This window comes from Serinus canaria, chromosome 3, assembly GCF_022539315.1.
Source record: "Serinus canaria isolate serCan28SL12 chromosome 3, serCan2020, whole genome shotgun sequence".
Taxonomy (NCBI): domain Eukaryota; kingdom Metazoa; phylum Chordata; class Aves; order Passeriformes; family Fringillidae; genus Serinus; species Serinus canaria.
The window spans coordinates 87139133-87156537 of record NC_066316.1 but is presented as its reverse complement, the minus strand read 5'-3'; the positions used below and the strand labels follow the sequence as shown (position 1 = coordinate 87156537).

The 17405-nt window shown below is 37.7% G+C and overlaps 1 protein-coding gene across 1 annotated transcript in view; it reads right to left on the bottom strand.

Moving 5' to 3' along the window:
- The window catches only part of EYS (eyes shut homolog), a 700331-nt gene that overhangs the window by 15732 nt on the left and 667194 nt on the right, over positions 1–17405 (bottom strand). Inside the window, exons 45-46 of the mRNA XM_050973021.1 lie at positions 13714–13888; positions 6118–6290 (exon numbers count right to left, since the gene is read on the bottom strand). Coding sequence (XP_050828978.1) covers positions 6118–6290; positions 13714–13888 — 348 coding nt within the window. The remainder of the gene's footprint in view (positions 1–6117; positions 6291–13713; positions 13889–17405) is intronic.

Sequence of the window (17405 nt, the reverse complement as noted above, 5' to 3'; positions counted from 1 at the left end):
TGTGGTGAGGGGCAAAGAAGGGTCTCAGCATCTCCACAGGCTCTGGATTCTCTTCTTCACATCCAGACATCACTTTGATCTCTTAATTCTGTGTTGGCTCATTGTTTTTAGGGGTTTATTTGCTAAGTTTGGTGGGGTGGCTTTCCCATGGCATGCTGGCTCCGAGGTCATTTGCATGCCCTGTGATGTCCCCTCCTTTCACCTTCGAGGGGGATGCCATTCCCCTGGCAGCAGGCATGGTGGTACTGACAAAAAGGGGAGTTCTTAACAATAGGGAGTTAATGACCGACTCTTAACAGGTGATTACAACATGAAGCTAACAAAGAACTCTCCTCTGCCAGAACTGGCTCAACTTCTAATTCCACAACCTTTAAAAAAAAATGGGCAACCCTTTTTTTACTCATAACATTATTCATGCTCACAGAGGAAGTTGAAGTAATTTCAGAGTCATCTTGCTAAGTGCTAGTTAGCTGGCTGATCTTGTTCTTGCTCAGTTGGGTGAGTGGAGGGAATGGTCAGTAGATGACTGAATTTTTATTGGGACATCACATCCCATGATGACATGGCTGACTTGGCGTAGAGGATATTATCACCTGCTTCATTTTATCATACATGATTTCCACTTGGGTTTATACATAATGTATTTGAGTAGGTAACTCATTTTATTCTACTTGACATTTTAAATTATACAGATAAATATTACAAATGCACATTCACTTGTGTCTGCCATGAATATTAAGTTTACTGGACTGTTAATGATAAACCTGAAAGCTTAGATGGATTTTCAGGTAAAATTTAGACAACGGATTTTATCCTAATGTGACATGAATGTCGAGGCTACTACTTAAATATTTTCTCATGTTGCCACAAATTTTCAAAAAAAGGTCACTGGAAACAAAGTTTGATGGGATTGGCATTGCTTAAATGACTAAAATACAATAGTGACAATAGTCACTGTGACTCAATAACAAATTGCCCTTGTGGTTAAATGTAGAAACAAAAGTGTCCAAATGGTAACTGTGAAACAGACTGTGCAAGTCCAACTGCATTGTCAGGTAAACCAAACAGTAGTGTGCATGACTCTGTTTATAAGGTGTCTTGTCATGTACAAGTTGGGCTAAATCTTACTGTGAATTAATTTATTTTACAATAGTAGTCAAAATATGTCAAGTAACATTCTATACTGTGTAGAAAGTAAAAAATACTTATAGTAAAAATTATTTAAAAAGTAAAGTTTTTTTTTGTCAGTTTATCAGGTATTTTAAAAATTTTGCTGCACTTTTATATCAGGATAATGGAATTTGACATCAAAATTATATGTAGGAAATTGATTTGAGCTGAATAAACACAGCCCAAGGGAGTTGCTTGCCTTTTGTTCATCAAGGAAATGCCTTTATTGCTTGACAAGTATCTCAAGAAACCAAGGACAGAACAATGAAAAATCTTTACATTTTCTTTCAGTTCTTCAAGAGTTGTACATTGACAAGCAACATCAGTAGCTATGGAATTCAGAGACTAATATACAGTTGAAGAAATCTATTTATTAACTTATTTCTTTGTGCAAAAGGCAGTAGCATTCTGTCATCATGCCTTGAAGTCAAGAAAAAGTATCATAATAGATTTTATGAATGTATGTGGCGCAAACTATTCCTACTAAAGAAAACTGCTGAATAATTTAAAAGTCATAGAAATACTGTGATGAAAACCCTGTTTATTTTCACCACTGGCAAGTGTTCTACAATAGTGCCATCTATAGAATCTTTCAAATATTACATTGCTGTGCCCTTAAATAAGAACGTTTTCAGTCTATTTTATTTCACAATTAACTAATCTGAAATTGTAGGTCTTCTTTGTTCCTCCACAAAATTATCTGGGAAATAAATATACTCAGTACTTAGAGAAATTCTATCTTATGTGTAAATATATCTCAATGTGTAATGGAATGTCAGAGGAATTTTATTGACTTAGAATTTATTTTTGTTGAAGTTTTTCATAGCCTTTGGTGATGCTGCTTATGACAAGATTAAAGACTTTATTTAATCCATAAAGATAAATGGCAAGAAAAAAAAAAAGGTAAGCAATAAATGTTTAGATGCTAAAAGAGTGCTTCAGGGAGTTATTTTATATAGTTGCTGTTATAGTATATTATAGTATAGTTATTGTATATAGTGTCAATTTTTTCTCTAAACTTCCATGGTGTGCCACTGCTGGAGACAGGATTACTGGCCTCACATAGGCACACAGCTCTTATGAGAGGAATAAACTGCTAAAATAGAGTTTAGTAGAGATTAGAACATAAATACAGACTGTAATTATGGATAATGTCTGTAATTTTAATGTTCACATATCTTAATAATTACTATTTGTGAAAATAGATACTGTGTTCACATATGTAACAATGTGCTGTATAATTAAACAGCCTGCTGTAAAAGGGTTTTACACTGTTTCTTCTTCCTTAGGAAGAATCATCCTTGACATTTGATCTTGGCCACTTTTTCTCACAGTAATAATCACAGTGAAACCAACAGGTCTATTATACACTTGCAGGGGAACTGAAAAACCAGGGCCTTAGACACTTCTCCCTCTTCAAAAGCCCTTTGAGAGATCTAATTACAAAGGTATTCATTGGCACAAATGGAATAAGCTGGAATTTGTCATCCAAAGCCATGCAGGAAACTCCCCAGACATTTACTGGAAACTCTTGTTAGTTTTGAAGATTGTGTGTTCTTGAAATAACTAAATTATTATGCTGCTGCTGGCTGAATCTTCCCTTCTTAATCAGAAGAAAATTTATAATTCTCTGGTGCTTCAGTAGCAAACTTTAAGTCAAATGACCCAAAGATTTTATTAATATCATGTTTTGGTGTAATGGAAAACATTACAACTTAAAAAAGCCCTAGATAAACTACTTCCCCATATTCCCAATCCTTGTAGTTATGGGAGTGCTAACTAAGAATTAATGCTGGGCCAGACCCTGGCAATGTTTGGTTGCCATTTATGCACCTCAGGAGCTGGGCTGGCTTTGCTGTGTTGCTGTCACAGCTGTGACCTTTTCAAACCAGTGGAACACTATTTGCTGTTTCATGTGTCACAGAATCTTGGAAGTGGTTTGAGTCCAAATGGCAATGTTAGCACCAAGTAAAATAGACTCCTCCATAAATCTTCCATTTCCTTCCCATTTCATTACAATCAGTTTTGTTTCTGGAGGTATAAATGAATAACATTTTTGTTTGTTTACATCAGTGTTACTTTCTAAACCTAACACTCTTGTTTTATGAGTGTTAACGGGTTTGAACAACACAGTGCGCCCAAGAAGTGGAGTTTTAAGCTGCTGAACAAATGGATTACTCTGCCTTGCATGACAAGGCTTTATTTCTTGGGCCCATTCTGATCTAATTTACAACCCTGTCCATCTTTCCTAGTGCTCATTACGGATGCTTGCCTTCCCAAAACTGGTCTTAAATTTCACAGGCATCTTCCTCCCTGTCAGTCACCAGGGTGCTGTCTGCCTGCTGAACCTCTCCATCTTTCTCTGAGAAAAGCAAGTCCTAGAACTTGCTTTGTCAGATTGAAATATACAATGAAATATTTGCTCTCAGCTTCTCAGACCACAAAATATCACTGCACCACTTCTTGAATATGAATTTGTTGTGCACAGCCAACAGGAAATGAAGAGTAATTGAAACTGCTACCCTCACTTTGTCAAGTGGGTTTAGTTCTTTTATTTCCTCTAAAACACATGAAATAATACACATCTTTCTGCAACCTCCTGAGAGAATTGCTCAATTTACATATTGGCAATGGTCACTGTGAGATATTCGAGTAAGTCCTGTGACTCTCAGGCCATAAATGCTATGAAAACTGTGTTCTTTAACTGAACTTTCTCTCCCTGTGCTTAGTCTTTTTCTAACTTAGTTTTCCAACCACTGAACACTTGCTACTGGAGCTCTGACATCTAAAGCTTAACCCTAATGTACCCTATCTCTGTGCTGACAGCCATAGCATCCTTGGCAATGGCTTGGGTTGATGCTCTCAGCAGGACCATCACAGTGAAGAACAGCATCATCCTCATCTGCTCAAATGCTTTCATCTCCCCTCTCTCATGTACATAGTTAATATAGAATCTCAAACATTTTTAGTGTTGGCCAAACAAGTTAATGCTTGTTTATTGATGATTTTTGCCTGAGTACCCTTAATAGTTGTGTTCAGAGTGCTCTTGGTTATTATTGTGGTTCTACCCCTATTGCCCCATTTTCTTGCTTCACCTGACCTGTTCCTGTGCAATCCATACTGTTGTACTGTCTTTACCAGTGGCTATTATCTGGTAAACCCCTGTTCTTACCCTTTGTTAGCCTACTCTATGCTTTTTTTGCCTCATAAATCTCTTTTGTCTCCTTCTCACACTTTTTTGCATCCTTGTGGTACATTCATTAGTCTTCATCCTTTAATTACCCTTTGTTTCTCCCAGTCCCTTGAGCTGTTCATTGCTCTCTGTCTCTTTTTCTTTTGGCTCCAATAGCCACCATTAATCCAGAGATGAGATATTCAATCTTGATAAACAGCTGTTTTTTAGCAATTTGCCATCCACTAAAAGTGCAAACTGCTCTTTGAAAAATCTCATGATAATTCATTATTCTGCCACAGAGTAAGGTGAACTACAGGGCACAGAGTTTGGTCAGGATCCACAGTACCTATTCATAAAAGGACAGCTTTTAAATAAAACAGAGAAGAACCCTCTAATGTGTTTATCAGGTGAAGAACTACTACAAGAAAGACAATATGTAAGAAATACAATTTTCTCTTGCTCCAATATAAGTTTTGTACTGATGATGTGGCCATCATAAGAAGATCCAAATGCATTCTGGAACACAGGAGTGTTTACCTGATTAATTACCTGCTCTGTGTATAGCACATATCTTGATGATCATTGTCCTGAATCCAGATGGCATTGCTTTTGAAAAACTCACTTGAAATGAGAATTCAAAATTGAAAAGTTCATATAAAGAGCCTTGAACAGCTGTTGCAGCAGAGGCAATAAAGCAAGCACATTCTTACATGGAGTAAGGAATTCAACAGTAACTTTCCAGAAGCTATATTCTTTTTCATTTGAGCCTTCCAATTCCATGTGTAATGGGATTTAAGAACTATCCATCTATAGGGTGAGGAGGACTGCAAACCAGGTCAAATGCAGTTCAGCTTGTCAGTTCTGTGCTTCAGACTCACACAACAAGAGAGCTGGACCTTGACAGGCAGTTTGGAAAGGCAGCTATTTAACAGTAACTGGATTTCTCCAAAAGTCTTACAGAAAGATTCTCAACAGGAAAACATAAGCTTGTACAAAATAACCATGAATCTAAGAGCTGTGGAATAGTGGGTGTGGACTGCACCTCCTTACACATAGAGTAGCTTTGGGCAAAGTGACTTTCAGGAAAAGCCCCTGAGCTTGCAGCACCTGTGTATCCACATTGTAGTACATAAATTTGCACAATCTCTCAGAGAAGAAAACAGAGAATGGATTCCTTTACATGAGGGTAAGAAATGCAAAACCTGCAAACTGAAGACATATTTTGGGTGGAATGTTGAAAGAAAGCCAGGGAGAATAATCGTGTGCGGATTTTTATAGTGATATTTGCATCCCTTGCCATCATTATCAGTGCATCCAAACCCAACAGGCTGTGAAGCCAACAGGAACCTCTCCATTAGGAACAGTAGGAACTGGATAAGGTCCCAGATGCTTCCCTCTTCTGTACTGCTACTGTGATCTCAAGGGTATTTCCCATCATACTTCATTATGATGAGTTTGGGAACTGAACTAAGCACTATACCATTGCTCTGCAATGCTTCCTGACCCTTTGGTGTCTGACAAATCATGCTTGTGAATTTGGTTGATTGATTTGAAAAAATTGAAGGAAAAAATGGCATTAAAAATAAGCAAAGTAAGGAAACAATATCTAGCAATTCATTGCTTTAGATTACTTTTTCCAACAGAAAGGAACATCACTTTCTTAAATCTATTTTGTATTTTGTGTCTCTATGTCCCATTTAATGATATATTGCAAAATGCTGTGGTTTTACATCACCTTACTGTGTGTCCAATGTACTGTGCATTTGACATACCTTGTTCACAGTAGGTGCCAGTTGTTCCAAGAGGACAGTGACATGTGTAGCCACTAGGCAGTGGCACACAGGTACTGCCTTGCTGACACAGATGTGGAGGATCGTGCTCAGGATCACACACTGACACAGTTTCTGTGCAAAATGCACCTTTCCATCCAGTGAGGCAGTCACAGCTAGGGAGGGAAAGTGAAGGGAAACAACATAACAGTATTATCAAAAGAAATCAACATATCAGTAGCATTCTAATCAAGAGATTTTCAAGTTTGGATACCTATATTCAGTGTCCTGATTCAAAATGGTTATCAAGAAAAGGGTAGTAACCAAGTTCCTTTAACTATTTGATATGTTAATTATAAAAGAAAAATGTATATTATAGGAAATATTTTATTTTTAATAGTAACATTAAAATATTAGCATCTGTTTAAAAAAAAAAAAAAAAAAGCCTTGTAGCTTTCATATGTTTGTTTTGCTCTATAAATAATTCCAAAAGGCCCTGGCTTCATAAACCAGGAGGAGTTAAAGTGGGCATTAAAAGGGAAAGGTAAGCAGCAAAAAACAGTCATAAAAATAAAATCAGCATAAGGAAATTGCTAACAGTTACAAATTTTAGCTACTAAAGTTTGAGTCTGTCAGCAACTGCCTTTTACTTAGTCATTGGTAATTTTCTAAATTCTTATATCTGGCATATCAGATGTAGGTTTGCTGAAGCTCTTGACAGAGAAGAGGATAGTGGATATGGCCATGAAAGAAGTGGCAATCTGGGTTTCATATATCTGTGTATACCAAAAGTAAATTTTCTAAACTGACTGAATCATTGAACTTGTTATTGTCTGCTACAATTTATGCCTTTCTTTCATCCAGACTGGGGAACAAACCCAAAAAAGTCACACCAACCTATAAATTTAAAATTAGTATGTATTCTGTAGAAATTTTTAAATACAAAATGCACTTGGCATTGTTGTTTAAAATGCCCTCCTTACTAAAGAGTTAAAATTACATATATTAGACCTATTTTTATTCTATCATTTTGTATCACTTTATTAAAAAAAAAAAAATTATTCCCCTGAATAAAAACACATTGATTTTTTCACTGGAAGTTTTCTCTCTCAAGGCTAAGACAGAAAACTCATAATTTGATAGGTCCATGTCTGTTTGGTTTTTGTTTTGTGCAAACTCTTGAATTTTTCTGTGCACTGACTGAATTGTACATCCTCCATTAATCAGCCCACTATTTCTGCATAAAACATAATGAGGAGCTTGTGAAACTGCTGTTTCACCAAACCTTCAGATCAGACAACATGTAAACAAAACACAGCCAACAAACTCTTCAGTGTGATAAACAGACATTTGGAATGAAGGGGAAAAGAGGACAGGACCTTGCAAAAGCAAAAGCACCTCAATTCATCAAAGTCAGCATCAGAATGCTTTGTCTATCTCAGCTATAAATGTTATGCTTTGATGCATGAAAGCTGCTGAGAAGGGGAAGGGGTTGAACTCCCTGAGTGCAAACAGCAGTGCCCCTTCCTCGTGCCTTAAAGGGAGGCTGCTGGAGCTGATGCTGCTGCTCTTGGGCATCATACATGGGGCTTCTTTCCCTTTCCCTGGCTTGTGTCTGCATATGTCTTTAAATTTCTTTTAATTCTTGTCTCTTATGACCTAACAGAACTCAGATTTTTAAATTAATTTAAAATTATCTGCACAGAGCTGAAACTCTGTTTGCTGGCCTACAGGAGCAATGATCTATCAACAAATGAAGCCTATTTAACAGGCCTAAGCAAGATGGGCTGCTGTTAATAAGTTAGATCCAAAATTTCCTAATCTTTACAGACATGAAGGAAGAAGAAGTGTTTTAAATATTTTCCATCATGTGGCCTGCCATGCTGGTCTAGTTTTCTCTATGTCTTCCTGATTTTGGTTGCTTGTTTTTCCAGACCAGGAGAGCCCAATAGCTTACACTAGTGACTTGACTCTCAGGGATTTAAAGACCTATTTAGAATCACAAAATACCTCAAGCTGGAAGGGGCTCATAGGAATCTTTAAGTTCAACTCCCTACTCCTTGCAGAGCTACCTAAATGTAAATTGTATGAGTAAGAGCATCATCCAGATGCTCGTTGTACTTCTTTATGTCTAAAGAGTGAGATTCATTCTGAGACCAAGGCAGTTAATTTTATGTTACATCAGGTGCCCATTTGGCTTCCAGTTGCCCTAGAAGTATATGAGAGAGGCAGCTGCTGGCCAGGGAGTCAGGCTTCTGACAGAGATCTGACAGAATGCTCAAGTTCAGGCAATGGGATCCTCGAGTAGCTGCCTGAGCTCAGCTACTAATCACTGTGTGGTGATGGAGCAGAAGCAGTCACAGGAACTGGAGCACTCCCCATCCCACAAACCAACACATGCATGGCCCTAATGATAAAGACCTGCATTCAGCTGCCTCAACACAGACAAATGGTATTTGTCTTCTGATCCATGGTGTGTCTGAGAGAGGTGTGAGCCAGCAGATAAGACAGAGAAGCTGCAGAAGACTTGTGCTCCTCTGGAGTGATCCTTTTCTGTGCTCCTATGAAGACCAGAAAAGGATTCCAGGACCTGTGCCATTAAAATGCCTGTGTTTAGACAGCTGGAAAGGCCTGGATCTCCACTGACTGTCATAGGATCCTACACATTTAGCTCACCTGGAGACACTCTAAGTTTATGTGTCTTAGGAGACAATGTCCCTGCAAGTTACTTTCCTATCTTCAGGCTTTTTGAAGAACATGGATTAAATTCTGTAAATATCTCTTCTATACTAGAGATACCAGTATATCAAGAGCAACTGCCAAAATGTCTTCTTTTTCTTGTTTTCTAAATCATATTTTTGGGTGGGAAAGGATAGAAAGGCTTTCAAATGCAACTTTGATTTTGTGTCAGAAAACAAACTGTATAATCTTGAATCACCTGGTTTTGCAAAGGAATCTTAATAGGATGCATTTCAGAGTAAGTATGGGACAAAGTTAGGAAGTTCAGTAAGCAAAACAAACTTACTTTAAATTTTGGAAATTCAAATACCTCTTCAAGTTCTGAAATATTTTTATTTAGGAAGCTCAAGGATGATTTAATTTAATGGCATTTTCTTTTTTTGCTTCTTGTAAAATGCTTAAAAGTGTCATGCAGTATTCATATTCAGGTTCAAAGTTCCTTACCAGAAGCCAGAATTAGCTCTCAAACAAATAACACAGTTTCTACATAAGCAAGGATGACAGGTGTATGTCACTGCTGATTATGAACCAAACCCAAAGTTTTTAATCAAAATTCAGGCAACAATAAAAAAAAGTAATGAAAATTAGTCTTACACATAAAATATGTAAGAAGTGTGCCTGTGTGTTACTACACAAAATCCTGATCAAACTTTCTTGAACTTTAAAGTGAAATAAATAAAGATCCTAAAGGATCAGTGAAGAATTGAAATGATTACTTAGATCTGAAATGAAAAAAAAAGTATTCTTCCATTAGATATGGAAAATATGCAATTTAAAATGTTGTTCTCAATGCTAACAAATATGGAATTCCCATAGCTCTGCACATGGGAAGTAATCTTATAGCAGAAAAAGAGGTGTTCAATTCTGCACATTCAGACACCTGAATTTAGGATTTCATATGCAAGATGGGCATATACTCAATGGAGATCAGAAGCTTAATTAATTTATCAAATTAGTTAGACCAATTGAGATTAGGCAGATGTTTAGTGACATCTGAAACTCCCTAGGGTATCTTGTGTGACCTCCAAACAGTTCTCCAGGAGGAATTGAAACATGTCTCAACATCATTTAAGTATCTCAGGTAGTGCAGGACATCTGAAATCCATATAGGCATGTATCAGCCCCATCAGGCTACCCAATCCACTGGAGATTTCTGGATATGGTTCTTGAATTTGTTTTTTAGTAAAAAATTCTAAGTAAGGAAGGAGATTTCTAAATAAGAGTGGTTTCAAATTCACACAGTGGAAAACCAGAGCATTAACAAAAATCAGTCTGTCTTCAGGCTGGAAGGTAAGGATGGAGCCTGAAGAAAATAAGATTGGAAGAGATTCAGCTGTATTTAAACAAGGAGAACCATGGAATGCTGCAAAAGTGTCCTATTAGAAAAGGCAAATTGGATGAAAAATTTTAGGTAGCAAATTCACCCCCCAAAACAGAACCATGTATTGTTTAAAATCATGATTATTAAACAGAGAAATGTCTTTCCCTTACAGAGTATGAAAGTTATGACCTTGTGTTCCATATTGATTCTGTTGTTGCACTGCAAATTTATTTTAATTGAATCTGGCCTAATAATGAGACTACAGAAGCTCCTTTTAGGGGCCACCCCACACATATGGGTTATGATTTAATTTCTTAAATCTGAGTGACTGTTCTCTTTGAAAGCTCTGAAGTACTGAGAAATCCACATGAGGCTTGGAGGTAGGACAGAAAAATTATTCAAGTCCCAAATTCTTCTGAAGCCACAGCTGATGGCCAGACATCTACCTAGGGGTGTCTACAGTGACACTACATGCTCACATTTAGCAGACTGGATCCTCTCCATTGTGTCTGATGTTCTGTTCAAGCAGCACACAAGATACATTCTTTTCTTACTTCATCAACAAGAAGTAGCCATAACACCTCACAGATAATATAATTTTCTATTTTCCATAATTTTGCGTCACAAATAAAATAATAGGGGATATTATTGTCCCTTGAAAATGATATTCTTCATTTTATTATTAATGTAATTCCCCTTTGTTTCGTTAAAACACAGCAGTTGTGCTCTGTTGCTGGCCAGAATGTAAAGATTATTGCTGCCTATTTCTGTTTCTATTTAAATCAAAGCATTATCCCTATAGCAACTGAATCTACAGCTTAACAGCACTGCACGCTTTCTGGCAGGGTGGTGAAAGGAAGACATAAAAATAGCTCAAAACAGCAACCAAAACCTCTGGAGATATCTCATTTCAGCAAAGAACATATTCGAACACAAATCCAGTTCCCTCAAGGACTCTGCTCTTCAAAGGAACACGGATGATTTGAAAATAGAAAGAAGTTCCCTCTGAGGAAATATATTGAGATAATATTGACAGGTACTGCACTTTGACAGAAATGATATGTAAGCTACATCCATGCCTCTCTGGCAATGCTTCACTTTTTCTGTGAGAGGAAAAGGTGGCCACTACTGGTACATGCATGCACATATGCCTGGTGTGTGAAGATCTACTTGTCCTGAGACATGGGGACAGGAATAGAATTCAGTAGTAGGTCACTATAAATTAAATGCAAAAAAAACAAACCACAGAAAAACCATATTATGCCCTCCTTGCCCCATCCCTCCCCCCTTCCCCCAGTGCCCCAGAAATTTTAGAATAATCCCTAAACTAATCTGGAATACAAACTGTAATGATGGAAAAGAACTTTGCCTATAATATCAAGCTTGCTATGTTTTCCTGTCACCAGCTGCCATTCTAGCCTGCCACCTGCTTTCCAAATGTGTTCTGTGTGCTGCTGGTGGTGGTTCACCTTATGGACATGAAGGTGACTTAGCACAGCTGAGTAAATTGCTGAAGCAAGGATTTAGGTGGGTGGATGGGAGTGGGATGTTTCAGCTCACATTCATGCTTCTTTTGTCTGGCAATTTTGGTTTTGTACTGCCTCTAACATGCTCATAAGGAGAAAGACAACCATTATTCTTTCTTGTTCCTCAGAAAGATCAAATGTCAAGGGTTTAACAGATCTGTGAGGATCCTGTGAAGTGCAACAGTTGTGACATGCAACAGTGCAACAATCAGAAAGCAATTCCAAATTATGTTTTTTAAAGCATTTCCTTAATGAATGCACTTAGGAGAATATAAATACACTCATAAGGGGAATGGAGAGCAATCTGTGTGCTAATCTTGGGGTCAATTGTCCAAATATTTTACTAGCTGTAAAACAGGTTTTTGGAAAAATTTTCTTACAGGTGAAGATTTGTATCAGAGGCAGCAAAACCAATTACCATATAATTCTCTCTCCAATACAGAATCAGTAGATGGTTTTTGGTTTGACAGCTATGCAAATGTTTTCCTTCATAGCACACAGTAGGACAGGTTTTTGTTGTTTTAAGAAGCATCATACAGAGGCTCCACAGTGCAAAGCTTTTTTTCTCATTCAAATCTGTCTTGCTGTCTGCAATGTTTTCAGTTAGTATCTTAACAAGTTTTAAATCAGCACTTTTCTCTTTAAAAAAAAATGCAAATACGTGGAAATGAACACATGTGAAAGCACATAAGGGGAAGCAAGCATAATTAATCTTGGCAGATACTTTTAAAATAAAAAATCCTCATCAGCAAAGGTTTTACAGCTGCCTTACAAAGTGAAAACAAAATTTATTACAATGGAAGTGTTGACACTCAACAGCAATTCAAACTGCAAATGTGCAAACTCCCTCCGAGCATACAGCCTGGGCACTCAGCTCCATCTACACTGAGAGACAAGGCATGAAAGACCAGATACTCATCTTTTGGGCAACCTCTCCTGGCTACCCCCTCTCATCCCATAGATCACCCAGGTGAGCAGCTTAGAGATGAACTGACACACTTTGAACAATGTTTGGAGCTCTGACAGATTTAAACTGGCTCAGAACTCTCTGATGTTGGACAGTCAGTGCTTTATTCCACAAGGGGTTTTTTAAATGGAAAATAATTCCCAGGGAACAAAAGTCACCTATTTTTGCCCCATCAGTCACATTTGGACATTAACACAGCCAAGCTCTCCTCTTTATTGCTTTTTCTCTGCTACTCCAGCTGCTCACTAAGTTTTAAAAAAAGGTCACGCATCTATTTCTTCCAATGTATTTCCCAGTAAGTCTGTGACTTTAGTGGAGCAGAACCAGCCCATGGAATTTCTTAAAAATATTCCCCAGAAATGATCTTAAGATTATTTTAATATTTTACTATTAATGTGTTTGTCTAACTGAATGAACTTTCATCCTTCCTTCCTTCCTTCCTTCCTTCCTTCCTTCCTTCCTTCCTTCCTTCCTTCCTTCCTTCCTTCCTTCCTTCCTTCCTTCCTTCCTTCCTTCCTTCCTTCCTTCCTTCCTTCTTCCTTCCTTCCTTCCTTCCTTCCTTCCTTCCTTCCTTCCTTCCTTCCTTCCTTCCTTCCTTCCTTCCTTCCTTCCTTCCTTCCTCTTCCTTCCTTCCTTCCCTTCCTTCCTTTCCTTCTCTCTCCTTCCTTCCTTCCTTCCTTCCTTTCCTTCCTTCCTTCACCTTCCTTCCTTCCTCTCCCTTCTTCCTTCCTCCTTCCTTCCCTTCCTTCCTCCTTCCTTCCTTCCTTCCTTCCTTCCTTTTCCTTTCCTTCCTTCCTTCCTTCCTTCCTCCTTCCTTCCTTCCTTTCGCCTATCCTTCCTCTCCCTTCCTTCCTTCCTTCCTTCCTCCTTCCTCCTTCCTTCCTTCCTTCCTTCCTTCCTTCCTTCCTTCCTTCCTTCCTTCCTTCCTTCTCTGTAATGAACACAATAAATTACCATAGTTATTAGTCCAGGGACAGTCTGTGTTCTCTGTACAAACATATATATATATATATATATATATATATATATATTAATATTATACTTACTAAACAGTAGAGCCACTTTCAATGCACTTGCCACCATTTCTGCATTTTATTAAACTGCATGGGGAATCTTTACATTGTCCAACACTGCGACCAGAATTGGGGTGTCCTTCTGGAGCTCCTGGTGATTTAAACCCTTTATTAAGGCTGGTGCGAACTTGAACATCAAAAATGCAACCTCAAATGTAGAAAGAAAGAAAGAAAGAAATTAAGTTTAAAACAGATAGCAAAAGGCAAAACAAACTGAACAACAGGACAGTGTCAGCCTTCAGTGAATGGGTTCCTCCAGAATATCTTCTGTGAATGGGCAGCCATACCATCTACAGGAGATCAAGGTAGGCCAGCTATTTTCTGTTCAGGCAAGTGAGTGGATGGTCAAAGTCTTTCATTTAATGGTGGGCAAAACAAAATAAATAATTTCTGAAGGAATAGACAGAATATAAATTCAGAGACTAGGTGCAATTTTCTGTTTATACACTCATGATCTTACAGGAATGTGTTGATATCAGATAAAAATAGTCACAAATCTCAAAAGAATATAAAACCCCAAAAAACCAACCAATCAACCAACCAAAGCCCCAAAAACCTAAGAAAAAAAAAGTGAAGAACAGACAGCAAGAAATTTACTTAATATAAAATTTAATGGAATCCAGTTGACATCAAATAATATAATGCAAGTAAGGAATGTGGACTTGAATTTCCATAGGCTGAAAAGGACTCCTCCAGGTAATGACTCAAATTCTTCCCTTCTCAAGTGAATGCTTCAGTCCTTGGTACATGCAGATCATGTCACACGTGACATTTTTAGGTCGAGGTAGACTGCTTCTTCAGGCCCCTAATCTCAGGAAATAATTTTAAAAATTAACATATACTAGTAAGGTAAACACTTCTGGGCCTGTTGCTCGGTCATGTGGCCAAGAGACCTGGCATGGTCACAATTTTATTATCAAACTTTTATTACTTTACAGAAGAGTACAGCTGCATGCAGACTACCACTGGGAAATGATCCAAAGATTGTTCTCAAGTCCCTGAACACACTAAAGAATTGTTTAGGAAAGCAATAATTGTCATAAATATTTGTCAGGGGATATTGTAATAATTGATTTGTAAAGATGTTTTGTAAAGATGATCGAATGCCAGTGCCTGGATCTATGCTCTGATTGTCTTTGAATGTCCATTGGTATTCCAAGTAAAAGGAGGAGTGAAGCAGAGGTGTTCCCTACTCGCTCCTTCCCAGCGGCTCCTGCTTAGCCTGTGAGCTTTCCAGGGACTGCCCCTTTGGAGAGACTTTGCTCTTCCTGGTGGTGTCACGGGATTGTCAGCCTTATGGGTCAGGCTGAAGTCACCAGTACTTCTGGATCCTGTTTATGGCTTTATGTGCTTATTTCTATACTGCAAAGCTGAAGATGATGCCATATAATTATATTATATAATTTTTATTTGAGCAAATCCTAAATAACCTTTCAAAATGTACCCCAAAATCCAAGTGATGTACAGTCACATTTAAAGGTAACCTTAAACATTTTTGAAATGTCATCCAGATCTATACATAAATATATATACAATATCAAACTAAAAATCAGGTTTTAAACCACCTTAGCTAAACTAGTACATAAATGTATTTGAAAATGCTCAGAGCTTTCTAAATGTGATTTATAAAATTTAGTTGAGACATAGGGAATTCCTGCAGTGCCTGAAATCACAAGAAGAGTTGGAATTCAGCAATGCATATCAGAGGCTCTCTGCTTAATTTTAGAAGCAGGGAAAGGATATGATATGGTGATGGCAAGTAACCATTACACTGATTTTAAAAGCATCACTTAACATGAGTTTTTGCATGATTCACTGAAATCACAAAAGAAGTAGTCTTGCATCTGAAAGACCCGATGAATATACAATGTGATTTTTTTTTAGCTGCATAAGTTTTTTGAACAAAAATATAAGCAATATCTACAAGCAAGATAACTTTTTCCACAGTTTCATGATACTGAAAGTAGCTTTCTTAGGCTATTTCCATATTTCACACATTTTGTAGCTCTGTCTATATTGACACACAACTGTTAATTCAGAAACTCTTAATAAGTAATTTAAAAATAACCTAGTGTGATGATAATTTCCAATCTTTGTATTATTGCTTCTTTGCTTTTTACAAGGTTGTTTTTCTAAGCTGCCTTATGCTTGGTAAATCCTAACTAATGTTTCATCTCTTTATCAGTAGCAGATAAAGCATGTTCTGTTCTCCTGGGTCTTGCTGGAGTGCTAAGAAAAAGCAGCCCAGAGCTCTGGTAAACAATGGAAAGCACAGTGGGTCCCCAAGGACTTTAAGGTCATCATGGAAAATAAACTGGCATTTGTGCTGATGACTAGTTTGAATGTACCAACCACAGCTTAACTGTGCCATCTGGGTTAGGAACAGCTCTTGAGCGCTGGTAAACAAAGCATGTAATAGGTACAAGAGTGTTTTGGCCCAGCTAAGTTAAACTGAATCTTTTATTTAATGAGTCAGAGCAGCAATTTGAGCCTGTTGTAGCAAGCACCACACAACCTTCTGCAGAGGGATCAGCTGATGAATGTGCCTTGTTTCTGACCTGAATTTCCTTAGCTCTGCCAGTTCTGGGCCTCTTTTAATGAGAGACTGCCAACTATTCTGAATAATGGAGAGGTTTCCTGACACAGCCAAGTTTGCAAGAGGAACTCGAAGTTCCCGACTTTGTGAGTTAAACTTGGCATGATTCTGAGCATCAGTTTTATGCAAGTAAACAGAAATCAGACACCAAGACTGTACACTCACAGAGGGCATACTACCCTTTTTCTGCAATCCTTTGGATTGTGGCCTCTCACACCACACCTAGGCCTTTCTATTATTGACCTTTTTCACCATCAATTTATTTTACAGCTTCCACCCCAGTCAAGCAGAGCTCATAAACCACTTAAGAACCACTAACAATGGATTAAGTAAAGTTGAGGTATTATCATAAAATATATTATTTCACTGCTCAGCTTTACTTTTTGTTTGTTTTTTCTGATTATCCTTATGGTAAAAAGAATTTTTCCTAGAATTTCTTGCTAGGATCTCTTGCCCTCTTGTAAGCACTGGCTGCTAATTTGACTAAAAAGTACACAAAGCAGGCATTTTCAAGATAGACTAAAAGTGCAACAAGAGAACTGACAGAAATAGATACACTGATAAATATTTTGTGTCTGAATGCAGTACTGAATTTACAGATTTCTTAAATCCTACCTATCCTTAAATGCTTTGCCTTTTCCTGTCTGTCTTTGCTGTTTGTGAGTAATGGGGTGTTGGAGTGCTAGTCTAAAAGGTGGCCCTGAGTGTGACTACTCAGGTCTTCTGTGACCCAAACACCCAGAGGTACCTGCATGAATCACACAGCACTGACTAAAAGCCAGTTCAGAGCTCACTTTCCTTCTGTGACATTGGTGGTGCAGGAACATAAAGATAACAAGTCTTAACCTTGGCAGGCTTGTAATGTATTCTAGCTTATTATGAGCTTAAACTTTGACTGAAAGGCTATATTTGTATCTATTTGGAACTCAGCTGTGTTCTGGGTTTACTCTATTTTTAAAAAGCGACTGTAGTACCTGCAATTTAATTTGCTTTGCAAAATAATTTATGAGAAGAAATGGCTTTTTCAGCATGAAAGAGGTTCTTCAACAGTTCAGCTTTGTGGCAAGAG